Source organism: Vulpes lagopus, chromosome 22 (assembly GCF_018345385.1).
Source record: "Vulpes lagopus strain Blue_001 chromosome 22, ASM1834538v1, whole genome shotgun sequence".
In the NCBI taxonomy this organism is placed as follows: domain Eukaryota; kingdom Metazoa; phylum Chordata; class Mammalia; order Carnivora; family Canidae; genus Vulpes; species Vulpes lagopus.
Window position 1 is genome coordinate 16116766 of NC_054845.1, and position 27601 is coordinate 16144366.

Consider the following 27601-nt stretch of genomic DNA (forward strand, 5'->3'; position numbering starts at 1 on the left):
GAGAGCTCCTTCTGGATGTTCCACTTAACAGGGGAAGATGCTCTTCTTCCTCAAAGCTGTTGTTTCTCCTCCTGCGTTCTCTAGGAGAAAGTCACTGCTATCTACCCAGTCCTCCGAGCTGGGACCCTAGCAGCCATTCTGCGTCCCTTTTCACTTCTCCCTCCATACCCAGGCATCAAGCACCTCGATTCTACCTCCCAAAAGATCTCAAGTCCTTTCCCTGCACTCTAGTCACTGCCGCTGCCTTCTTTCCCCCTTGAACATCAAGTCTCTGAATTGGCCTTGTTGCTAGGAGTGACCTCTCTACAAACCATCTGATAGTGACTCCTCAACTTCATATTATTCAATTGTCTCATGTTCCCTGGATGAAAATCCATCCTCTTCCCCCCAGCATCTACTTTGGGGTCAGTGGGATTTAGGTTTGAGTCCCTTTTCCAGCAGGCTGACCCTCAGACAATTGGACTCTCCACGCCTTTGCTTTGTCCTCTGTGTGAGCTCACTGAGGGCGGGAGGGTTTCCCACATACAGTGGACAGTGGATGGGAGAGACTGTTGAATGAAGCGAAAACATTTTTATTTTATCTTATTTTTATTTTAAAGATTTTGTTTATTTATTCATTCATGAGAGACACAGAGAGAGAGAGGCAGAGACAGGCAGAGGGAGAAGCAGGCTCCATGCAGGGAGCCTGATGTTGGACTCCATCTCGGATCTCCAGGATCACGCCCTGGGCCAAAGGCAGGCGCTAAACCGCCAAGCCACCCAGGGATCCCCAAAGGGAAAACATTTTTAAATCTACATTAAAAAATTGTCTTTCCTTAAAAAAAAAAAATCCTGATATATCATATAACTTCCTCTCAAGGTTTACTTCTACCTTTATTTGCTAGCAGTCACTATAAGGTGTTTGGTGACCCACACTATCTGGGGTCAAATCCTGGCCCCACACCTGAGCAATCATGTGGCCTCAGGAATGTTACTTCATCTGGATTTCTTTTTCTTTGTTTTCTTTCTTTCTTTCTCTCTTTTTCTTTTTCTTTTCTTTCTTTCCTCTTCCTTCCTTTCTTCTTTTTCTTTCTTCTTTCTCTTTTCTTTTTCTTTCTAGATTATATTTATGAGAGACACAGAGAGAAAGAGAGACGGAGGCATAGGCAGAGAGAGAAGCAGGCTGTGCCTGCGGGGAGCCCCGTGGGGGTCTTGATCCCAGGACCCTGAGGTCAGGACCTGAGCAGACGGCAGACGCTCAACCACTGAGCCACCCGGGCGCCCCTCGTCTCAATTTCTTCTGCAAAATTTGTAAAAGGCTTGTTTTGGGGGGTTAAATGAGTACCTCCCTTGGGACGGGGTTGGGCGCACACTTAGGAGCTTGCCAAACGTTAACCCTCGTTATCACCATCAGATCGGGACCGTGTCACCCCACTTTGTGGCCCTCACTTTTGTATGAGAAAACCGTGCTTCGTGCGTTGTTGGCCAAAGAGGATTGAACCTGTGTCGCGGGAGGGCGAGGCAGAGGGAGACAAGCGGGCGGGGAGGGACGAGATCGGCCCCTGGTTTCCCGACAACCAAGAGGAGGGCGACCTGTCCCCGAGCCTCCTGCAAGACGCGCAGCGCAGCGCTCGCTGTGCTGGGAGCGGGACCGCGGCTGGCGAGCTGCTGCGGGGCAGCTGCAGGCGGACACGAACACTCGGGAGGCAAGAGAGGAGGCGGCGCATCTTAGTTGCAAAAACGCCCGACAACTCGGGTGGAACTAAGTTCGGTGACCGAGACCTCCGAGGAGTCCGCTGTCGGGCCGGTGGAACCGAGCTGCGGACGGCAGCGGCTCTGAGCCACGACCTTGCCTACGCCCAGCGCCGCGGGTCGGCTCGGAGCAGCACACGCCCGCCGCGCTCCCAGCGCGACCGGAAAGCTCCGGCGGCGCGAGATGAATGGAAACCCGAGTCCGCGGCGCGCCGCGCGGGGGGCGGAGCCGCCGCGGGCGGGGGCGGGGCACGGGTCACGTGCCTCCGCGCCGAGGCGGGCGCGTGGAGGGAGCTCGGGGCCTGATTGGTCCCCCGTAACCAGGTGACCGCACAAAGCGTTCCGGTTGGCAGGTGCCGGCGGGCCAGCGGCCTTCACTCGGGAGGCGGCAGCGGAAGGAGGAGGAGCTGCGGCCGCGCTCTCTCCCGGCAGTGGCTGCGCGTCTCAGCGCCTGTCGGGTCCCCACCCCTTTTAAATAACCAGGGCTGGTCGCCGCCCTCGCAGACTAGTTGGCTCGGGGGAGGCGGCGGCGGCGGCGCGGCGGCGGGGGTGCGGCCGGGACCGGAGCCCTGCTCCGGGCCCGGCGGCGGGGCGGGCGAGGCCGCGGCTGCCTGCGCGGCGTAGCCCCGGGGCTGCCGGTGCCGACCGCGCCATTGTTGGGGGAGGGGGCAGCTGCTGAGCGCGGCGGAGTCGGGGGCGAGCGGCGGCGGCGAGGAGCGGAGGCGCCCCATGGGGAACACGCTGACCTGTTGCGTGTCCTCGAACGCCAGCCCCAAGCTGGGCCGGGGCACGGGGCCGGCGGATCCCGACTACGAGTCCGACGTGTACCAGGCGGCGGCCGGGGACGCGGTGGCAGTGGCGCCGGCGCCCGCTACCGTGGAGCCCGCCGAGTTGGATTTCGGAGCCGGCGAGGGCCACCACCTGCAGCACATCAGCGACCGGGAGATGCCCGAAGGTGAGGAGGCGGAGGAGGCGGCGGCGGGCCCGCGCCGTGCCTCCCGGGGGCCGGGGCTGCGGGGCGGCGGGGCGGCGGGCGGACCCCCGGGCTCCCCGGGCTCCCCGGGCCGGGCGCCGCGGATGAAGGCTGCCTCCGCCCGGCGTCCCCACCCCTCATTCTGCCCCCGTCGCGTCCGGCCGGTTGCGCTCCCGCTTCCCTGCCCCGCGCTCGCTCAGTCCTTTCCCAGCCCCGGCCCGACCCTCCAGCCCGCAACCCGTTTCCCGTTGGTCGGTCCACCTAACGCCTCGGGGACTCTGTCATACGCTTTTTGGTGTATTCTCGCCATGAACATGTAAATACCCCAACTTCAGAGTTAACCGGCCCCGTCCCGGTCCCCGTCCCCGTCCCGGTCCCCGTCCGCGTCCCCGTCCCGGTCCCCGTCCGCGTCCCCGTCCCGGTCCCCGTCCCGGTCCCCGTCCGCGTCCCCGTCCCCGTCCCCATCCCCGTCTCCTAACCGAGGCGGGGAAGCCGGGTGAGGGTAGTATCCTTCCTCCCACCCGTTAAGGTCCTGGATTCGCGGTACAGTTGAGACTGGACTGTAGGGTTTGTTTGCCTAAATTCAAAACAGAGATTGATTGGCCTGTGGGAGTCCGTGTGGTGCTGTTGTCCGTAGTCGGCTGTTTTCGACAGCCTCGATGGAAGCCGCCTGACTCTGCCTGTGGTTTGGAGACACACGGAGAGAAAATGATGGGGCGAAGGGCTTGAAGTAACTGTGAGCGGTGGGAAGGGTTCCTAACGGACGGAGAGCCCGGGGAGTTCTCGCTACTTTAAAATTCCCACTTTGACCCGAATAGGTCTTCAGCCCTACCTCAGGGACTTAGGACTTCACTTACTGTGTTGCCTGTTCTAAAGATGAGAGGCGCGGGATGGTTCATGAGACTGTTGTTGGTCGAAAGTTTCGAAAGAGAACCCCCCCCCCCATAAATTCAGACCTTAATCTGTAATACAGAGGTTTGGCGGTTAAGGTGTCAGACCTCGCACAAGACTGTCTGTCTTCAAAGCCCCCCCCCACCCCCCAATCTATAGAATCCTGTTCAACTTCTAAGAATGTTAGGGTAAAAGTTCTTCTGGCCAAATGGTTGGGGGAGGGGGAGGGAAGAGAGGAAATGTTTGATTTTTGCCTCTGGAATTTAGGAAAGGGATGACTATGTAAAGATAATTCTGAGTAACCCCTGGGCTCTTCCATGAAGTCTTGAAGTAGAAAACATTGTATCATAAAGATGTTAAAGCCCGTTTGTTTCATTTAAGCGCCCCAGCTTATTTCATTATTTCCTAGAGGAAATGTCTTGTAGTTTTTTGTTTTTTGTGTGTGTGTGTGGTTTTTTTTTTTTTTTTAAACTTTAGTTGGGCTCTTCATTGAGTTACAACAATTGCCTGTGGATTTACTCCTATGATAGATGTGGCTTTGTAAGTGGAAAGTACGGCTTTTCAGAATACTGAAATATTGTAAAAGAACGAACGAATTCTGCATTAATTGTGCTTTTAAACACAAAACATGTAGGTACTTGTGAAAACTTCAGCTCTGCTTGGTGCTGTAAGGTAAGCCTTTGAGTGATTTTAACAGACTGGTCAGTAGATGGGTAGTGTTGCATGAGAGACCAAAGTTGGAGCTGTATGCAGTTCTTTGAAGATCTACAACACATCTTCATGTCCATCTCATTGGACCCTTCCAACTATAAGTAAGGCCCGTGTGTGTTCTCCCTGTCTTCCAAAGGAGGAGGAGAGACTCCAAGATGGGCAATGACTAACGTAGCTACTGAACAGAAGAGACTGACATGGAGGTACCTTGCCAAATTCAGTTCTTGCGGTGCCTAAAAAACTCTTTGGAGTACATCTGGTATTTGATTATTTATTCATAAGATAGGCCTATCTCAACTTACTGGTCTTGATTATTTCCATTCAGTTTATTGTTTGCAATTCAGAAGCAACTTTTACATCTTCCTTCTATGTCTGTAATTCATTACAGTAGATAAGACTAAAGCTACAAGTCATGAAATAGCCTAGAGTAACCAGTCAGGTAAACGGGTTGATGCATTTAAAAGACTTTGTTCTGGTGATCTCAAATTGAAGCCAAGAACGCCCTGGGCAGAGGAACATTAGGAAAAGCTGATAAGGTGAGGTACCAGGTAGTAGGCATAGGGCTAAATGAGCATTAAGCAAGAAGAGTTAAAAAAAAAAATTCTGAAAAAAAAAAATTCTGGAATACACTATTATATTTAACATGATAGTTAAAATTTCGTTTGTCTTAAAATTTTCTTTGGCATTCAATAGAATGATAAGCCTCAATTTTGGCATTTGCCTATTAGGTTTCCATAGAAACAAGGTCAGAACACCAAATATAAAGTATAGGCACATTGAAAGTTTGCTTTTAATGTCTTTATTTCAGACAATTTTGCATCAGTTTCCCTGGAAACTAAGAAATACCTACTTAAATATAAAACATTTTGGCTTTTCTATGATGATTTTAATTAGTTCATTTCTTAGGCAGAAATCATCTGTAAATGATGCTGTACTCTGTTTTCCTGAAGCATTTCAGAAGAACACGATTTCTTCAAGCCATTTCAAAGAGATATTCCTAAGAATCTAGTATAGATTTCAGATAGAGTCAAAAGAATTTTTCTACTATGTTACCTTTGCCTAACAGCATATCCACAATAACTTGTGGTAATAACACAAAATAAGGTACAAAAGTCCTATTTTCCAACTTTATTATTACTCATCAACTTTTCATACAGCCTTTTACATTCTGACCTTATAGGCTTCACTAATTAGCTGGACATAAGTGCTCTCTCAAGTGACCGCTTCTTCCCCCTTCCCCTGAGGAGTGAGTGGGGAAGGAATTGGCAATATGATGTGGAAAAAAAAACATCTGAGCAGCAGACCTTTCCTCTTTCCAGTAGCTATTTTAAACCTCTTTTTTATTTCTTTTGAAAACAATAGGCATTTGCTGTAAAAGATTTAGAAACTACAAAAAAGTCATTCACTTATAGTCAGACTATCCAGAACACTTTTATTAATATTTTAATGTTTATTCTTCCTAAACCTTTTGTGTTTATAAACATAACATTTTGTTTATTTTATAAAGATGAGATAACTCTTCATGTGCTGCTTTATAGCCTTTTGTTTTAAAGAGAAATAATCGGGACGCCTGGGCAGCTCAGCGGTTGAGCATCTGCCTTTGGCTCAAGGCATGATCCCGGAGTCTAGGGATCAAGTCCCACGTCGCTTCTCCCTCTGCCTATGTCTCTGCCTCTCTCTGTGTCTCATGAATAAATAAATTATTTAAAAAATAAATAAATAAAGAGAAATAATGACCTAAAGCTCCCAGATCTGTGCTTGACACCTAGAGAGCACTCCAGGATGTATTTCCATGTAGTTGCACATAGCTACCACATGCCTTTTAATAACTGTTTAGTATGCCACTGAATGGTTGGAGCACCATTCATCCCTTTATAGTTGGGCATCTTCTATAGTAAAACAGGACATAACCCCATTATCATGTCTTATTCTGGGTACAGATTAAAAACTGGTGCATGTATCTCCCTTTAGAATTCAGATGATATACTTTGTCTTATGACTCAGTCATTTTGTAGGTAAAGTACTTTAACATTAAATGTCCTTATACCAAATTGAAGTGACTATTGGGTTTTCACTTGATACTAGAATTTCTCTTTCGGATTTTTGTGATACTTGGTAGCCTGTCTTGTGTCTTTAATTCTGAGTAACTACTACTCTAAGATCTGAATTAAGAGGACTAATCAAAAGAAGCATTAGAAGAAATCTTAGAAAAGACTGTAAAATTGGGAGAAACTTAATTGGGTTTGGATCCACTGAAGCAGGTGTTTATTGGGCACTGTTCCAGATGTAGGACAGTGGTATACGGGACAAAGCCCCTACCCCTAACTCCATACATTCTAGAGGACCTAAAGGCAGACAACACAGGAATCATCAAGAACCTCAGGTAGTGAGGTGCTGAAAGAAGGTGAAAAGAATGGGAGGAGGGCAGGTTTACGTGAAGTGATTTAAAAGACTACTGCTCTCAAGTGACAAGTACACAGCCCTAAAGGTGAAAAGGTGTGGGAGGATGTGGAAGAAAGAGGCTCTGTGCCCAGTTCCGCACATGGGAATATGCTAGGTACAGGCAGAGGACAGAAAGACCCAGGAGTGGCTGCAGCAAGACAGAGAGGGATGCCAAGAGGGATGTGGTGGATTTAGACCTCGTGTGCCTGTTGGGCCTTCACAAAGAATATGGATCTTAGTTTAGTTGTAATGGGAAACCATTGGAGGATTATATGCAGGAGAATGATTGTTAATTCTAGAAAAGAAAAAAAAAAAAACAAAAACGACCGACCAGACTAGAGCTGTGTGAGAATGTATAACGTAGGCATGCATGGAAGCAAGGAGACCAGATAGAAGGCTGGTGCAGTACTTCAGGTGAGAGCCAACAGTGGATTGAACAGAAAACAATATGGGCCTAAAATATAGACTTAAAGAAATTAAGTGAATCTAAATGGTAACAGATATGAATGGGCAACTCACAGAAAAGTGCAGATGGCCCTCAAACATGTCTTCACTCATAGAAGAGATGCAAAATAAACTATACTGTAGTTTGTCTCCTACTGGAAGAAGATCCATTGACACCACATTCTTTTGTGAGACTATGAAGAAACAGTTATATTCATATATTGCTGATGGAAACGCAAAATGATTTGACCCAAGGGGAAATGAGCACAATCTCACAACATTGCAGATACATTTATTTTTTTCCTTTTTTTTTTTTTTGCAGATACATTTAATCCAGAAATCCTACTTTGAGGAATTTATTATTATTATTATTATTATTATTATTATTATTAAATAATTTATTATTTATTTCCCACGAATAAGAAACCATATTCACAAAGTTTTTGTTGTGCTTTTTTCAAAAACAAAGTATTAGAAATAACTCAAATGTCCAGTAAGGGGCTGGTAAAATCAGCTGGCACATCCACATAGTGGAGAGCTGTAAAGAAGAGCAAAGTCTGTCTTCACTTCTGTGAAATGATCTCCAGGATATGTTACATGAAAAAAGCAAGGAGAAGGACATACAGTAATCTACATGACAGAAGCAGGAGAAATATGTATTTCCTTAAAGCAGCCAAAGTCACTGGGAGAACTTCTTACTGATTGTGTGACTATTATTCCTTTAGTGTTAGCCAAAGCACATATTTGCTTAAGGTGATATTTGGGTGTGAGTAATGAGTGGACATTTCATACACTTTCTAATGAAATGCTAAATGTTCACTTTTTGCTTTTTGAGTTCATTTGTAAAAGCTTTGTTTTGTCATTTACTGTGCTTTATACGATCCATAGATTGCTCTTGCATTTCTTTAGATCCTCACAATGTTTTGAGTTACACAATATAAGAATTATATGTTGGGCAGCCTGGGTGGCTCAGCGGTTTAGTGCCGCCTTCAGCCCAGGGCGTGATCCTGGAGTCCCAGGATTGAGTCCCACTCCGGGCTCCCTGCATGGGGCCTGCTTCTCCCTCTGCCTTTGTCTCTCTCTCTGTCTCTCTCTCTCTCTCTCTCTCTCGGTCTCTCATGAATAAATAAAATCTTAAAAAAAAAAAAAAAGAATTATATGTTTTTACACATGAGAAGACAGGCTGTGAGAGTTGTCCAAGATTTGAGATGATAGATCAAGGATATAAAATATAGATATATGGCACATGGGAATAGAATTTATTGAATGATTCATAATGTGGGCTACTTTGGATACTTTTTTTCCTCTCATGTTTTAAAATAATTAAGCTTTAGAATTAAAATATTAACATTGCACAATGTGAAACGAAATAAAGGTAACTTGCAACCCAGAAATGTTCTTAGAAATTCAACAAACTGAGCAAAAATACTTGTTAGAAGTGTATAAAGTATAAAAGAAGAAATCACTATATGAAATGTCACATCTTAGTTACAGTCCCTAATCATGCGGATTTAATCATTGAGGATTAAAATAAGTCAAGACCAAGAACCAAGATAGATGCAGGTATAGAGGTGGTTTGGAAGCCAGAATTAGGAAGCAGTAAAAGGGCTCAAGCAGTAATTTGGGAGACACAGGACCATGTTGTGTGCCCTCTGGTGAGCCAGGCCAGCCCAAGGCCATTGGGTGGGAATTACCTGGAAAGTGTGGATTCACGGATAAAATCATCAGTGTACATGGTAATGGTAAGACTTGAAATATTTGTGTTAATTGGCCATAAAATGAATGCAGCGTACAGTATAGAGATGGTAGTTTAGTTCAGTAAGTGCAGGAAGCCCTAAGCCCTAAGTGAACAGGTACCTAGCATTTGGCCCAGAAACTGCCTTCTATTTAATTGGAACATATCGAAAACAATGTATTGAAATCAGTCTCTCTGAAATATGCTCCTCTAACAGTTTCTTGGTCATTACCTTCTCCCCTTAATATTTTGACAAGGAAAAATCATTTATTGACATTTTATAGTTGCATAATTTTACACACTTAGCCTTTAATAATGCATTTCATTTATTCTAAATTGCCTGTATTTTCACATTTTTAACATCTGTGCATCTTGTAATTGGTAGAATCTTAGTTAAGGGGAAAGAACAGTATTGGATATCATTGGTTTCACAGATTTCCTCTGTATTTATATTAAAATCCAAGTTCAAGGTTTTTTTTTTTTTTTTTTGAAGTCTTACTTTACCCACATCAGCCTGTCATGCTGTCAAATTAAGTTGCAGTTTAAATTGATTTTTAAAAAGTGATGGGTCTTAAATACGATTTTAATCATAACTTCTAATTGTGAACTCAGGAGTATTTCTCTTAGGTTAAAACATTCTAAGGAAGTAATTTTTGGCTAGATTCACATACAAGATGTACAGTAATTTCATGCCATCTCTAAATCACTGTGTGCTTGTGTGCACATATGCTCATGTTGGTGGGAGGTAGTGCTTAATAGTTGGCAGTCTAAGGTACCTTTGTGATAGTGCAAATATGGTCGTACAGTTTATCACAGTTGTCTTAGGTTCTTGAGAAAACCATAATGGACAGTGCAGAAATAATTTGTGTGTGCATCTGAGTTTACTATGTTAATAGCTTAAATATCCATTCTATAAAATAGCAATATGGTTTTTGTCATTAGCAAAAAGTGCAAGTTACATAGAAAGTTGTCATAGGCTAGAGACAGAAGATTACTATTTTCTGAAAACCTCATGCAGACAGACATTTTAGGGTCCTACCAGGTGTAATACATACAATACACACAAGTGATAGGCAGCTCACCAAAGTGAAAATAGCATTGTTAACTATGGAGAAAATAGTAAAACTGTATAATCAGAGAAATGCAAATTAGAGACCGTGAACTTCCTCATTTACATCAGTAAGAATTTTTTCAAGTATCCAAAATTGAGGTAGGAGCTAAAACTGATACAATTGATTTTATACACTAATATAGCCCCACCTTTTTTAGAACGCAACTTAATTAGTATTATACATGGAGCTATAACTATCTAACTTTATGGTCTAGTCATCCCATTTTGGAGATCTTTCCTAAGGAGATAAAAAGCAAAATTATTAAAAATATATATATATATATGTGAAGATTTTCCTCATAATATAAGTATAGGAGTTTATAAGCACCTAATAACAATAGGGGATTGGCTAAGTATAGGAGTAACACTTGGTAGGCCATAAACAGTGAATATACTAGAATAGGGTAGAGACTGCATGTCAAGAACAAAATAGGGCAGCCCCAGTGGCTCAGCGGTTTAGTGCTTCCTTCCGCCCAGGGTGTGATCCTGGAGACCCACGATCGAGTCCCATGTCGGGCTCCCTGCATGGAGTCTGCTTCTCCCTCTGCCTCTCTCTCTCTCCCTGTGTCTCTAATAAATAAATAAAATCTTAAAAAAAAAAAAAAGAACAAAATAGGAGACAAATGGTATGCTGATTAGAGCTATTTTTTAAAAAATGTAAGAAAGTAATAGTTGTGAGTTTATGAGTAATTTTTAGACAAAGTATTGTCTCTTGAAAATTTTTGTTCATGATAAGATAATTGTTAAAGGAATGAGTAAATGATTTTTATCTGTTTGTACCTTTAATATGGTCATCAGTACTGCTGATTAACCAGGTCTCTTTCAGTTACAAATTAAAATCTAAAAAAAAATTTTTTGTTTAAGATTTTATTTATTTATTTGAAAGAGACAGCACAAGTGGACAGAGACAGAGGGAGAAGGAGCCTCCCTCCTGAGCAGGCAGCCTGATGTGGGGCTTGATCCCACAGGACCTGGGGATCATGACCTGAGCTGAAGGCAGAGGTCAAAATATTGAACCGACTGAACCAAAATATTGACTTCTATAACCAGAGTTCATGGAGTGAATTGGGTACTACTTGACCCAGAAATTAAATAGTCTGTCTCCGTTCTTCTCTCCTCTGTTGATATATCCTAGAAAGGCTTCCCTCCCCACCCACCCACATGATGGCAAAGGAAGGGAAGCCTGGGGTAGCTCCAGACTAGCTAAGAAATCCACAAGCCCTGCCTTTCTTTCCTTCCTTTTTCTTCTTTCTTCTTCCTTCTTCCTTCTTCCTTTCTTCCTTTCTTCCTTCTTTCTTCCTTTTCTTCTCCTCCTCCTCCTTCTTTCTTCTTCCTTCTTCTTTCTTCCTTTTCTTCTTTTCTTCTTCTTCTTCCTTCTTCCTTCTTCCTTCTTTCTTCTATTTCGGGGATCCCTGGGTGGCTCAGCGGTTTAGCACCTGCCTTCAGCCCAGGGCATGATCCTGGGGTCCCGGGAATGGGTCCCCCCCATTGGGATCCCCACATGGAGCCTGCTCTCTCTGCCTGTGTCTCTGCCTCTTCCCGTCTCTCTCTCTCTCTCTCTCTCTCTCTCTCACATGAATAAATCTTTAAAAAAAAAAAAAAAAGATTTGATTTATTCATTTAGAGAGAGAGAAAGAAAGCATGAGCAGGAAGAAGGGTAGAGGAGAGAGAATCTCAAGCAGACTCCACACTGAGCGTGGAGCCCAATGTCATGAGCCCTCTCTCAAGACCCTGAGATCATGACCTGAGCTGAAACCAAGAGTTGGATGCTTAACCGACTGAGCCACCCAGGCGCCCCAGCTCTGCCTTTCTCAGTCAGTGGTTCTTGGGAAGTCCCAAGGCAGCAGTGGCCAGCCCAGCTTTGGGCATGTGCTACCCTAGAACCCCTATTGGTGTAGGGGAAGTGCCAGTTTCCTTCTTGTCACTGAGCTAATTTTGCTTTTTTCCTGCATGTTGCTATTTCTTTTATCCAAGGTCTCTACTATTTAGATCCATAGTAGCACATATTGGTTTGGGGGGGGGGGGGGTAGAGAGAGAGAGAGAGAGAGTGTGTGTGTGTGTGTGTGTGTGTGTGTGTGTGTGTGTAGCCTGCTCCCCTTTGAGTCTGGCACTTATTTTTCCTGGATTTCTGATTGAAAAGTTTTAATTAACTTCTTTTGTGCCATAGGCACTGATTCATAATATGTTTACTTCTGCAAACATTTCTGCTTATTTTTTAGATTCATATGTAGTATATTTGCTTGCTTTTCAGTAAGAAGTTGGTCATGAACTCCTTAGGAAGCCTTAGGTTAGAGGCAGCTGTGAAAATCTTTGTCACTTTGAGCACAGCTGAATTCATTTATTTTCCAAATAGCTAACATTGTCTCATTTTTCAAATATGTGAAAAAAATTTAATTTTTATGGTCCTTTTACATAAAAATGTTGAATAGAATAGTTTCTCCAAAAGCAGTCTAACAAACTTCAAATTCAGAGAAGGAATTTCCATGAAGAACAAAGCTATGTTTAGCTATGTAAATTTCTAGTGCTGGCAGTACCATTAAAATGGATGGTTCAGATTCCTGTTAGACCAGGAAGTCCCAAATGATGTTTGTGAAGGATTCTAACTATATTACTTGGAGGAAAAAAGGATTCTATGTAGATAAATTTGTGAGATGCTAGATTACACAGAATTCACTATAAGACTGATTAGTTTTTAATATATCAGTGGACATTTTGATTCTCTAAAATCCAGGGATAGTATTTTCCATGGGACTGCCAACACCCCTTTTAAAAACAGAACAGTTATGTGGTTTGGGAAATACTAGACTTAACCATTATTCTGTCAGTATCTTGGTCTGGTTTCTTACAAGATTGGCTAAGTACTTAGAGATGCGCATTGGTGAGGAGTGTCATAAGGAGGTTTTTGTTTGTTTGTTTGTTTGTAAGAGAATTTTGAGTGGATCTTCCAAAGGTTGCAATATGAAAGTCATTTGTTTGATAGAAGTATCAGGCTGTCTTGACAAACACAATGAAGTAACCCAAAAATACATTTCAGAGCTCACAGAACTTTAAAAGAACAAAGATAATGTGCAACCAGACAATAACCTATTTCTGCGTTTCCTATTTCTTGCTCAGACTGTCATTAAGTGTCTTGAGAAGATGCAGGGATCATTTTGTTTGGAATCTTAGACACACCAGAGGGTTTTTTTGTTTGTTTTTAAATGACAACTTTAGGCCGCCCAGGTGGCTCAGTGGTATAATGCCGCCTTCAGCCCAGGGCGTGATCCTGGAGACCCTGGTCCCGCGTCCGTCTCTCTGCATGGAGCCTGCTTCTCCCTCTGCCTATGTCTCTGCCTCTCTCTCATGAATAAGTAAAATCTTTAAAAAAAAAATGACAACTTTATTATTCCATATGGTGGCGAACCATGTTTTATCAAAATTCAAGTACCTGTTTTGTATTTTTGTGTACTTAGAGAATTTCCCCACCTTGGTGCAAGGTGGAGTACAGGCAGACATTCCTTTAAATAGGTAAAGGACAAAATTTCTTACAAGTAGCCCCATGGTCTGCTCCAGAAAGTACTCTTATTGAAGCCCCAAATTAATCAGGCAGCATGGATGGAAAAAGTAGGAGTTTAGCTTTGGAAATTGAGGGCAAAAGTTAAAAATTACTTACTATGATGGAAGTGTACCTGTAGATTAAAAACCTTGAACTTTTATACAATTTGCTTGAATCTGTCATGATGGATAGCCCCCCACATAAACCACAGCTAACTGAATGAGTTCATTTGTTGAATGGAGTTAGGATTAGCTATTTGATTGTCTTAAGAACATTTGCTTGCCAAAAGCAGCTTGTTTGGTTTTGGCATATTTGATACATTGAGCTGGTATCTGACAGTAATTAGCCACAGCAGAACTTGCTTCTTGAGACTGCTTCTAGAATATGCTAGTAATATCAGCTTAAAGGATGGTGATGGGATTTTTAATTGATAAGTAGGAAGGGGAAGGCACATACATAATTCCATCTAAAAGTTGCATATAGGGCAGCCCGGGTGGCCCAGCGGTCTAGTGCCGCCTTCCGCCCGGGGTGTGGTCCTGGAGTCCCAGGATCAAGTCCCGTGTCGGGCTCCCTGCATGGAGCCTGCTTCTCCCTCTGCCTGTTTCTCTCATGAATAAATAAATAAAATATTTAAAAAATAAAAAAATAAAATTTGTATATATTATTTAGGCGCAAGTTTTATTATTTAGCCTGGTTTTATTTTGCGTATGTGGAGAGATTCTACAATTTTGCAGTTTCCAGTATAATTTTTATATTGTTGTCTTTACTAAAATTGACTTTTTATCTTTACTAAAAACTTTCTCCAGGACTGCTAGGTGATTAAAATTGATGTGTAGGGGCAGCCTTGGTGGCTCAGCAGTTTAGCACCGCCTTCAGCCCAGGGGTGTGATCCTGGAGATCTGGGATCAAGTCCGATGTTGGGCTCCCTGCATGGAGACTGCTTCTCCTTCTGCCTGTGTCTCTGCCCCTCCCTCCCTCCCTCCCTCTCTCTCTCTCTCTCTCTCTCTCTCTGTTTTTCTCATAAATAAAATCTTAAAAAAAAATTGACGTGTAGCTATTTTTAAAATCATGCATTTTTCTACTCAAGTTGACACCCTTTTCTCTTTTTTCCTATACAGACTTAGCTTTGGAATCAAACCCTTCTGACCATCCAAGGGCAAGCACAATTTTCCTGAGCAAATCTCAAACGGATGGTAAGACAGTATTTTTTTCCTCAGAAAAAGATTGAAAACGGTTTTTGTTTTATTATAGAGTCCCTAGAAGAACTCCTACATTGGTTTGAATGTTTCACTTTTTCATATAGTCATATCTTATTGCAGTATGTGATGATATACTTTAGTTACTGATTTAGTGAGCAGAATGCGGGAGACTGCTTACATATTTTGCCCACCTCTTTATCAACACAGTTGTGACCACATGATTTAGACATGGTCTGATTTTCCATGCTACCTTGTCCTTTTCCCCTTGCTCCAGAGAACACAGTTCTCTGTGTTAGGCCGCAGTTAGGTTTTCATTTAACAAATCAAAAAAAAAAAAAAAATTCCGTTGTTCATTCAGGGGGATTCATTTTACACCATGCTCAACCAAGCTCGTCTCACATCCGCATTTTTTCTACTCAGAACTTGAGCTATTCAAAATTTTCTCATTTTGATGTAGTGATGTGCCAGGATACATGGGAACAAACATGCCCTGTGGCATTTCCTAGAAGGTTAGCTTCAACAAGGGAGACCAGTATAAATTGCCTGTGTCCTTGATTTAGAATGAGAATCAGAACTGTAGGATTTAGCACTCCTGCTTGCCTGCTTATTTTTCTTAATGTTATATTAAATTCTTTTTTATTTGAACTAAAAAGGTATACATGACCAAGTTTTTCAGTTGATGAAGACAGCAGGAATATAAAAAGCAAGGGTTCCATGATATTTGAAATACGCAGCACAATAAAAAATGGGGGTTTTAACCTGCATTTTCATAGTGTATGTACATAGCCTGACTTAAACACATCAGTTCTGGTTAGGATTGCTAGATTTCCTCGTTTCTTCCAGAAAATGGGCTGCCCACATCTAGACAGTGTAGAGACCATGAAAGCAAAGCTATCTCCTCTTTGTCCTTAGTCATAAGCAATGTGTACCTATGCTGTCACCCCCCCATTAAAGGAGGCAGTGTGGGAAACAGTGGGGTCCAAGACCCTCATGGGAGCTTCTGATCTTTAAGGCAACGTGATTTTGTGTGCTGTAGATATATTCAGTTAGGTTAGCATGCTCATTAAAATATAATTTTAAGATAGATAGTTTCCAATTGTGTAATACCCATTTATTTTTTTTAGTAACACATTTTAGTAGATCACCAGTAAGTGTTTCAGGATGCTTCCAGGATACTGATGCATCTAAAGATTAGTGCCTGGCCAGAAACTGATTCTTAGAGCTGTCAGATCCTGATAATTAAAGTAAGTTGTATATGAATATAGAATTAGAAAATACTGTATAGTGGTTCAGATATTCAACAGGTAAACATTTTTAATAAATTTTTCACCTGGCCTCGTTTGCTTTGTCCTTTTCTTTTGTACCTGGGGAGCCTTTTGCTTGTACCTAACAAAGAATACCTGTTTTTGTTAGGTCAAAAAATAAAACTAAGTTTTTAGATTTTACTTTATAGGATTCATCTTGGTAGGTGATTTAAATTATAAATTTTGTTTGGAAATTTAAAAAATGGAATTTCATCTCATTTTGTGCGTTGGTAATCCGTCAGATAAGTCGCAACTACTTTAACTTTTCTGTGGCATTTGTATCAGAATTGATCAGTTAATTTTTTTTATTCTTAGTGCGAGAAAAGAGGAAGAGCAACCATTTAAACCATGTAAGTAAACAGTTGAAAAGTTAAGTAAGAAATTAATAGTTTGAATTAAAAGTTATGTCTGCCATTATTTCTCAAAAATATAATGGATCCAATACTGTGAGCACTGTTAGGACATCTTTTTATAGATTTCCTAAATCTCTTCTAGTCTCCTCATTTTGTCACATGTACTCAGGAAGTCTTTGGCTTTAGTAGTGCCCATTTTTTAAGGGGTCTGACATTTAACTTATTTCAGTAACATGGGTATGGTGTAAGTTCTGCCTTTGATTTTTTTGCTTTAATTTTCTATTTTTTAGCCGAAGTAACAAAAATATAATACCTAAGTTAATCTTTAGCACTGTCTGCCTACTTCCTGTAGTGCCAGGTGAAAGCTTAGCTTCATCACTCCTTATTTCGCAGCCTCTGTTCCCTCAACCTGTATCAGGTTTTAATTAACTTAGAATCAATGTTTATGTTGTTATGACTGTGCAAATAATGTTCCCTGCTGAGCCATAGTTCTCTGCCTATGGCAGAGCCTCTGCTGAGCCTTCTCCTGTATACGCTCCATTCTTTTTCTTAAATATTTCTGAAACCCGAGCACTTCTGCACTTCTCCAGGATAATCCATCCCCCATTTTCCTAGCCAACATGATCTCAGCCAAATGCTGAGCTCCCTGGCGGGTCTTCCCGCTTTCACATTCTTCATTTTTTTTGTGGAATTAGTTTCCTGATGATATGCACTCGCCTATTTTCTAACAGCAAATTTTCCCCCCAGATGTGGTAACATTTGTCACATGTCCATCAAAAATATTTTTCGTTTACTAAAACACATATGTTCCATTTTTTTTCTTGGAGATAGGCTTTTGTCACTCTACTTCAGTAGACTAGACTGGTTTTCAGTAGGCTGGCTGTGTTTGTTTTCCTGGGATATCTCCTTGAAGTTATCTGAGATCTCACATAACTGCTGTCTCGTGTCAGATCCCCTATGTCCTAGATTCTGTGTTTCCCTTTGTCTTGTTATATGCCCTTGTTTTAATGGAGCACATTTTTCTGGGAATGGGCAGAAGTTTTTAGAGATCTAGCTTCTCCAAAACTCCTGCTCTTTGATAAAATAGAGAATTCTAGGTTGAAATTAATTTTTGTAGTTCTGCAGACATCTCTGTATTCTCATTTACAATGTTGCTCATAAATCTGTTGACATTGTGTGATACATTGTACGTTACCCATTTTAGTCATTGTTCCCCCATCCCTTCTTTCTCTGCTACCTTCTAGCATCTTCTCAATGTCTGAGATTCTGAAATTTCATAATATGGCTTGATATGGAGCTTTTCATTTTATTGGGGCCAGTAAGTCTGCAGACCATCTCTCCTTCTAGTGAATTTTTTAGTGTCTTTTTGTTTTTGTTCTGGTATTTCTGTTATCCAGATGTTGTACCTCTTAGATGGTCTCCAGTTTTCCTGCACAGATCTCTGATTTTTTTCCGCTTCTGCTTTCCATTTTGTGTTTTTGTTCTACGTCTTGGGGACTTCTTTGACTTTATGTTCTAACACATCTCTATTTAAAAAAAATTTTTTTTATTTATTTATGATAGTCACACACACACACACAGGCAGAGACACAGGCAGAGGGAGAGGCAGGCTCCATGCACCGGGAGCCCGACGTGGGATTTGATCCCGGGTCTCCAGGATTGCGCCCTGGGCCAAAGGCAGGCGCTAAACCATTGTGCCACCCAGGGATCCCTAACACATCTCTATTTAATACTGAGTTTTCTCTATCTTATTTTTAATTTATTGAGTTTTCTTATAGTCTGTCCTTCTTTATAGTATCTATTTTTCACCAGTGCCATTTACATCTTAGAGTTTTTAAGAATTTTTAAAGTTTTTGTTTGCTTAATTTTATCATTCCCATCAATTCTTTTCCCATTTTGATCTCTTTTGTTGGAGTCTTCTCTCAATGTGTCATGATCCCTGCCTGTGTCTAAGGTCTCATTGGAAGAACCACAGGTGAGCAGGGCATGTTAAATGATGGGCCTCACTGCGGGCATTTGGGGGCTGACTCTCTGAATTCTGAGCCTGCCTGAGGTTCTGTAAGACAAACTGGCTTTCTTGTTCCTGTCCCAGTCTCTGTAGGCATCCAGCTTGTGCTGTCTCTTCTGCTGTGTCAGTTGCCACTCCTTTGTCTAGTTTTTTCACCTTTCAAACATTAAAAAAGCACCTGCTATTTATATCCTATGTTGAGTATAACTCTGAAAGGAGGGGGAGAAGAAATAGATTTGTGATGAGTCCACCATGTCTTCAACTCAGAATGTGTTTTGAAAGTGTAAATCTAAATTCCACTTATGAGTAAGATCATACGATAATTGTCTTTCTCTGATTGACTTGAGTTTAAAGTGTTTATTCAATTTAATTACTGTTATTAATTCAGACAGTATTTTCAGTTATACCTGTAATTAGCATATTGCACTTTTCTACTAAGGCCTTGATTAAGAATTCAAACCATGCATCCTGTCATATTGTCCCGTTAATGTGCAACATGGATGAAGCAGTTTTCATTAATGCATAGTGTTAGAAATTTCTAAGTTGTCTTAGGAAAAAGAACTTGTCCTGTGAAAATGGGAGACACAAAAGTGAGCTTTAGCAGTAGGCACAATGGGCAAGCCCACGGGGCGGGGCGGGGGGGCAGGATTTCAACAGATGTTTGACCTTTGATGGTAAGATTTGGGTTGTGATTTCCCCACAGATGTCTATGTATGATTATTTTCTAGTTTTTGCCATTAAACCGTAAGTCTGTGAAATAACCCCTTACCTTTGTGTTAAAGATTGTAAAAGTCCATCTATTCTGTTAGTGCTGAATGAATGAATATAAATACTGCTTTTGTCCCTGTCTATCCTAGTAACCAACTGAAATAATATCTATGAACACCAAACTGCCAATACTGTGTTTGCTATTTGATGTTTTTTGTTTTTTTAGTATTTGCATTTTATAACCCTGTGTTTGTCAGTGTAGTTTATCGGGGCTGTGAAAGCTGGCAATCCTAAGCCTTTAACCATAAAAGACAATTGTCTTAAAATTTCAGCTAATTTTAAGCTAATAAATAATTATAGTTGATGTATCTAGGCTTTGCCCAGAGACTTAATTCTACTGCCCTCTAGCTGAATGTATTACTCAGTATTCAGTATTCAGTATTACTGAATACTGAGAAGTAGGCCTGGACTGATGAGAAGTGTTGAATGTTTCTTTGGTTGGATCTAGCCAGTAATAGACTTAAGTTGCTGATCCACTAGCCCCATCCCCCCATATGGCTGTAAGATCACATCTAGTTAAAATTTTTAAATGTTTCACACTAATATTTTCAAAGACAAGCTAATATATATTCATAATAGAAAAAAATTCAAGGGAGGAAAGTGGGAGCAAATAATTTAGAACTCTACCAACTAGTCTATATTTTGGTGTGTTTTCTTCCTATTCTTTTTATGACTCCCCAGAATTTACTTTTATTATGATGTAATATATACCATATACACCTTACTAGTAGTGGTCTGAAAAGAAAACTTTCTTCCATTTAGAGCAAAAGTATTTAAATTAGTTAACCTTCATTTTTCATGCTGTATTTGAGAGTATTAAAATAACATATTAACTGAATAGCTTAAGGAGCATAACAGTTCTAGATGGAGTTGAACATTTCTGGCTTGAAGGAGAATTTAGTGATTCTTTTCAAAAACAAAATGTCTGGAACTTTTTGTTAATAAGAGGTAAATGGCTTTGCAGGAAAATATCTGAAATAAGCAGAATGGTGTTTTTATATACCACGTGGATATTTCCGATTATTGGCTACTGGCAGTTTTTAAATGCTCTATATCTTAAAAAGTATCAACTAGATTTTTTCCTTGCCCCATCTGTCGTGTATAGGAGGGGGATGCTGACAGGAGAGTGTGACAGCACGGCAAATGCGATTTTATATTAATAGGAAGAAGGAAGGCTCATCTGAATTAGTAAAAAATAGAAACAAAAAAACCAACAAAACCAAGCATTAAATTGTTGATATTCTTTGGTATTGAATGCTGCTATTATTTTTAACTACTTAGAGTGACTGGAATTTGTATATTGGTCTTACATTAAGGAAGAGAATTATCTTAACATAGTTTAGGCTATTTCAGTATTTGTTGGTATATACTCAGGCTCTTCACAGATAAATGGATACTTCTAAAGTGTTTTAAAGATGGTTTATTCTATGGAGGGTCTCCAGAAGTTCATTGTCACCTCTCTGACAACATTGCAGATAAATTCTCACTGATTTGTAGTAAGATTTACCTTCCAATTGTAATTGATTTTAAATAATTTATCAGACACTTATTGAACAACTAATTTGTTCCAGATTCTGTGTTCAGTAGTAGCTGGAGGTAGGTGGAGTAAGAGTCTTCCCTTCCCTGGAGTTTACTTTCTTATGAGGGGAACACCCTGCAAGCAATTGATATCACTAACTAGTGGCAGATTAGAAGTATGAGCATACAGAAAAAGGAGAAGTTTTGTGATGTGGCTGCTGGCAAAGGTATCCTGGAGGTCAATGGGGTCAAGCTTGCTGGGACAGACAAGGAGGAAAAAAAAGGCATTGTAGGCAAAGAAACCAGCATGAGTGAGGCAGGAACTTGAGATGAGTGTCAAGTAACTTACAGAATAGAATTAATAAAAATTTTAAATGAATGGAGAGTACTCTGAGGTTATCACTTGAGTAATGTGATGGCAGTCTTATTTAAACATAAGGTTAAAGTTAAGTTCTCATAAGCTAGTTTATCTATTTTTTTGGATGTGAGACTCTTAAAGGAATGCTCTCTTGTCCACCAGATAAGGAAACTGAGGCCCGGAGAGACCTATGGCCCTCTTGCTTATTAGTGCTAGAGCAAACCCTGGCACAAATAGCCTCTGACTCAAGAACATTTGATTCATCACACTGTCTCCTGAACTGATACATTTATTATGGGCTTTCATTTTCTGCAACAAAATGTTCTTGCACCAGTATTATATAAGGCATTACATTTTATTGTAGTAAATGAATAGTAGAAATAGAAAATCTCAGCTGCTCTTCATTACTTAAGAAAAAAACACTGAAATCTTATTTTAAGCTTCTTAAATTATTATAAAGGGAATTTATAATAGGTGCTTGCCAGACTTGGTAATAGATAATTTATCAAGGGCAGTAGTTTATAACCCATTCCTTATATCTCATGTGGGAGGTTAGAGTATCCACTGGGTTTCCCATAGAGCTGCACATGATAGCACACTCAAGCAGTTCATGAAGTATAAGAAAAATCTTAATGCTTTATCGTTTGACATTTTAACCGAGGAAAAAACACACTTTATAGGTTTAACTTACTGTGACATTTTCTTCTATTTCCCTTCCCCTTCAGGTATCTCCAGGGCAGCTTACTAAAAAGTATAGCTCATGCTCAACAATATTTCTAGATGACAGCACAGTCAGCCAACCTAATCTTAGAACCACAATAAAATGGTGAGTACAACTAGGTTGCCAAGGGCTGAGTGACAGACCCCCTCATGCTAAAACCATCCTAGCCATACTTGGTCATTTCAGTCATTTGATTGTCCTTTTAAATGATCAGGTTTAAGAAACTGGTGTCAATTTTATATTACTTTCAAGGACTTAAATTCTGTGACTCTTTAATTTCCATTTTAATCTTAGAGTGCATGGTGGAAGGGAAAGACAGCTAGCAAATAAGTCCCAGAAAAAGTACACTTCTTACTTAATACATTTCTGTTGAACATAATGAGGAGGAGAGGCGCTTTTCATTGGCTGTTTCTAAAAAAAAGCATTTCTTTATGAATTATAGGCCTAACACAATGTGCGTTACTTTGGAAGCTACTCTTGAAAGAAGGAGTAGTTTGCCCCCTACTGGCACCAGAGAGTATCTGCATTTAAATTTGATTGGATTTTTGTCAGATTTTCCCCATGGTGCATATTTTTTTCCTGCACTATTTCTGTATGAAAGTTAACTTCTCCTTTCTCTCTCCTGAAGAGGGGGAAAATATACCAAACCAATCTTAAGGAACATATTCTTATGCTTAATTTCTTTATGGATGAAATTTTGCTCAACTGAAAATTATAAGTTAATAGATTATTTAATTTTTATTTTATATATGTGTATAGATATAGAAATATATCTCCAGAACACTATGTCAGTCCATATATAAGAAAACTACAGCAGAGAACAATGAAAGAAATAGTTTTGGAAACATAGCTGTGGTCAGGTTTATACTTCAGCAAACATGAACAGTGTTGTGATGATGGAAACTATTCCTTAATTTCCGGGAGCACCTTATAATCCAAAATTGGAGTTGCACTTTCAGAACAGTCTAAGATGAACCTTTCAAGTTTATTTAAGAGAGGGAGAAAAAACAGACCTGGACATGCAGAGCCTTCTGGACTTCGAGATTGGGCCAAAGAACATTATTAACATCTCTTTGGGACATGAATGTCGACTTTCCAGAACACTACTTCAAAATATTAATATCCTCATCTTTAATTTTTTTTTCAGTCTTGAAAACAATTAGCTTATAAACTTAATTTTGCTTCTAATGCACCAGCTTTGTCAGCTAATTAAATTATCAGTAGCTTTTACTTTAATTAAAAACCACAAGTTCACAATCATATTAATGTAACTTTCTCCTTTGTAACAGTAGTTGAGATCAAATTGTGTTTCAGCAAAAACCGAGCCCCAAAAGTCTAAAATCCTAAGTTTTGGCACCTAGCAAGTAATCACTGAATGCTTTTACTCAGCCAAGACACTAAATCCATGTGTTTAAAAAAACAAAAACAAAAACAAAAAAACTCTACTTTGGCTAGAGTCCCCAGCTTTTGAATTCAAAAGATTCTGATGTTTTACTGTAATTCAAAAGTGGTTTTAAAGATTAACCTTGCTCAAACAAGTAGGTTTCATGCTTGTTTTTCCCAGCTTCGTCTAATTTGTGAAAGTACAATAAACTTAATTTGCTCTCATTAAGTTTTAAAAATAATTTAGTATATTTATTGATAAAATAAAGGTTTACTGAGAAAGGGCAAATTGGCTTTTAGGAATGATTCTGAAAAATGTTTACATTGGGGGTAGCACATTGTTCTCAGTGTGGGGGAGCTTATTAGAATCATTTATGCAACATTTTCCAAAAATCTCTATTTCAAAATACATGTATTTCCTCCTCTCCTACCACACTCTCACAAGCCTAGGAGGAGGAAGGATATGAGACATAATTATATGTACGAAAGTATCCGGGATGACTCATTCATTCCCAGATTTCGTTGCACATTGCAGTCACCTGGAGAACTTTAAAAGCCTTTCTGATGCCCACGTTATATCCAGTGTTGGTTAAGTCAGAACATCTGGAGGTGGAAGCCAAGCAGATTTTGAAGCTCCTCAGGTGATCTAGCATGCAGCCGAGCTTGGAGAACCACTGCCTGGTTAGAGTGTAGGAGAAAGAGAACTGCTTCTGACCATTGGTGGGACCTTGGGCAAGTCATTTTTAAGCCTTGGTTCCTTATGTGTAAAATGGGTTGTTTAATTAAATGCTATCTAAGATTTAGTGGTCCTTTTCATCATAGAACTTGGATTCTGTGATTTTAAAATCAAATTAAAGATTGAAACTGTTTGAAGCACTATAGAAGTATCCATCTTCGATGCTAATAGCATTAGAGGCCTTTTTCGCAAGTGCTCATATTCTATAGACCTAGTTATAAAATTCAGATTTGCCTTCCCTCAATTGTTTTGAGCTTCATTGTAGATACTGAGGGCAAAGGGAAGCATTTAATTTAACTAGGAGAACTCCTTTGTTGCCTAGTACAAAACATCTGTGAATAACTTAAGAATATAGTAACTTAGAGTGTATCTGTTCATTAATATTTTATTTAAACTATTTTGGAAATACCTGTCATTAAATATTATTCTGTGTAGTATTATGCTGCCTTGTTAGCACTGCTTATTTCGGGATAGCTATATCTACTATTGTTTTTGTGGGTTCTTATATTTGCTATTAAATTTTCTAATTATGATTTTAAGTTATTTTATTTGATATGAAACACTTTAATTATTTTCTTTTATGGAAATAATGGAAAGTGGGCGGGTTGATGGATAGTAAATTAAATCAGTTGAAATGCAGGGCCTAACCTTTTTTCTTCTTTTTTTTAATACAAAAATTACTGTATGGCTTAAATTTAAGCGTGTGTACAAACAATAAAGCTTATCTAGAAGGAGGAAACATTTTGTGGGTAGAAGGACAAATGACAGGGAAAATGTATAATAATTTATATATAACTGTGGACCAAAACAGATCTTCTAACAGCGTATAATCTAGCAGTTTGGTAATCCTTTTTTTTTTTTGCCAAAAGCCAAAGAACTGAAACGAGGGAAAGTGCACATACGAACTGTTCTGAATAAGAGGATTTCAGGGCGCCTGGGCCCCTGGAAGGATCCTGACTTTCCCCCAACCCCTTTAAAAAAGTCTTCATGGGTAACATAACATCAATTGTTACAATTTTCTTTTTCCTTTCACAGTGTGACCTTAGCAATATATTACCACATAAAGAACAGGTGAGCTCTTTTAAAATCTTTTTATTCCAGCTAGTTAATTTGTAAGATATCAAGTTAAGTGTTAGGTAACAATATAGGTATTATTAAACTTATATAGTGCTTTTATTACATTACTGAAGACCCAAAGAGTATTTGTTGATGGTGGGTTATACTGATATTTACCATATTAGAAATTAAATTTCAGTTTTAAAAATTAAATCTACTGTATGTTAGAACAGGGTTTTTATGTGGCACTATTGAAATTTTGAGCTAGATAGTTCTTTGTTGTGGGGGGTCATCTTGTGCATTCTAGGATAGTTAGCAGTACCCATGGCTTCTACTCACTAAATGTCAGTAGCACGTCTCCTTCCCTCCACACTGTGTCTCTAGATAACCCTGGGGAACAGAATCTCCACTGATTGGAAACCCCAGTGGTTGAAGTGGGGTTTTTATGAATCTCTGCTGAACTTATCCATATGCTTAAGATTTTTTACTACTATTTGCTCTGTATTGTTTCATGTGAGAAAAAAAAAAAAGCTTTTGAAATTAAAATGAACAAAAAAGTAGTTCTTCAACCAACCATGAGGGAAGATGAGATATCGACAAATCTGGCAAAACATGAATACATGATGAAGATCTGTTTTGACAAAAGATTTGAAAACAGAAACAGTAATGTTATTCATTACTGTGCCAGACCAACATAAAGGACTAATTTTCCCCCTTTTTTTTCAAAAACGGCATTATTGTAATTAAAACAGATTAATCCATTACTTTTTCCTTTTTTCTGCAATGTGTTGTTAATTTTTAATTATTTTTTCCCTGGCATAATTATATTTCCAAAGTCAGTAAAACATTTTTTACTGTTTGCAAAAAAAAAAAAAAAAAAAAAAAAAGAAAGAAACCCCAGTGGTAACATAAATTTTTTTTTTAAATTAAAAAGTAACTGTTCCAAAATAAAAGGTTGAGTGAAAAGTATATCATTGATTTACAGTTTTACAAATCTCTTTACTACCTGGCTTCATAGAAGACAGGTCATTTTCATATCCTGTCCTCAGTGATCGGTTTTGAAGAAACAATATGAAGTAGACTCAGCCTCACCCAGATATGTAGTTGGAAAAAGGTGTACTTTTAAAGGCTTCAGATAATTGTGGATATTCTATGATACTTTACTAAAAGTCCACAAGTGCTAATTTCTTAAATCATAATGGAATTTTAAAGCGTAACAGTGAACTTGTACTCTAATGGAACCCATTGATCTATCTTGCACACTGATTGGATCTTTTACCTGTATGTGGTTTTATTTTTTTTATTTTTTTAAAGATTTTATTTATTCATGAGAGAAACGGAGAGAGAGAGAGGGAGACAGAGACACAGGCAGAGGGACAAGCAGGCTCCTTGCAGGAAGACATGGGACTCGATCCTGGGTCTCCTGGATGATGCCCTGGGCTGAAGGTGGCGCTAAACCGCTGAGCCACCCGGGCTGCCCTGTTATGTGGTTTTATAATATGAATCGGTCAGTTGGAAAGTGCTAGTTCAGGTTTCTTCATACAGTGTCAAAAAAAATCACTTTTGTTAGTATCACCACCCATCTTATCAGAAGAGTCTTTAAGTATTGAGAAACTGTCAAGCTCACAATAGATGAAGGTCACAGTAAAAGGTACAAATTTTCCAAAATCCTGATTTTTCTTTTAGCTTGATAGCCTGGATTTTATCATTGGCAACAAATATTTAAGTTATTTTTCTTGAAGTTTCAGGCTCACTTTGTTCATTTTTTAAAAAAGATTTTTTAGGTTTAATTTTAAGTAAACTCTATACTCAACATAGGGCTTGAACTCATGACCCCAAGATCAAGAGTCACATGCTCTACCCACTGAGTCAGCCAGGCACCCCTCACTTTGTTCATTTTTAAGAGAATGACCGTCAGTTGTACTTTAAAAATAAAGATTGGTGCTCTGTGAAAAAAAGTGGCTTGTTCAGCTCACAGCTAAGTCACACATGCTTCTCCTTTAACTGTCTTTCAGCATGCAGAAGTGTTTGGTATATACTTTCTACTTATGCAGAGTACTAGAAGGATAGAGGTTTAATAGCACTGTTAAGTCTTACTGCTTTATCAAGGATGTTCTTAAATAAAGCAGAATATTTTTTCAACTGCAAGTGGCAGTGAAGACTAGAATGACTAGGTACAGCTGGCACCACTGCCTTGATTCATGCTAAGAAACAAGTAGTTTTACTCCCTTTTATTTTTTATATAGTCACTGCAAATGTCAGAAGTATATAAGCAAGTAACGTCGTTAGTATTCCTATAAAAACATTTTTTACTTCATGGGCCCCTGAAAAGGGGAGCCCTAGAGGCCTGCAGACCACACCTGGAGAACCAGTGTCTAAATGGGCAGAACAGGGAAGCCTGGGTGGCTCCAGTGGTTGAGCATCTGCCTTCAGCTCCGGGTGTGATCCTGGAGTCCCCCGGATCAAGTCCCACATTGGCCTCCCTGCAGGGAGCCGCTTCTCCCTCTGCCTCTGCCTCTATCTCTCTCTGTGTCTCTCACGAATAAGTAAATAATATCTTAAAAAAATAAAAATGAGCAGAACATGTTAGTGTGATCTTTTTAGTGGAAAGACTGATCTTTTTT

The 27601-nt window shown here is 40.0% G+C and overlaps 1 protein-coding gene across 3 annotated transcripts in view; it reads left to right on the forward strand.

Annotated features, from left to right (window-relative positions):
• The first annotated feature begins 2254 nt into the window (after positions 1-2254).
• Positions 2255-27601, forward strand: part of CCNYL1 (cyclin Y like 1) — a 38545-nt gene continuing 13198 nt past the window's right edge. The window contains exons 1-5 of one of the 3 annotated variants that reach the window (XM_041737125.1): positions 2255-2686; positions 14692-14766; positions 16392-16426; positions 21807-21907; positions 24957-24992. In XM_041737125.1, coding sequence (XP_041593059.1) covers positions 2461-2686; positions 14692-14766; positions 16392-16426; positions 21807-21907; positions 24957-24992 — 473 coding nt within the window. In that variant the 5' untranslated portion in view covers positions 2255-2460. The remainder of the gene's footprint in view (positions 2687-14691; positions 14767-16391; positions 16427-21806; positions 21908-24956; positions 24993-27601) is intronic. The other 2 variants (XM_041737127.1, XM_041737126.1) reach the window with 2 other exon arrangements.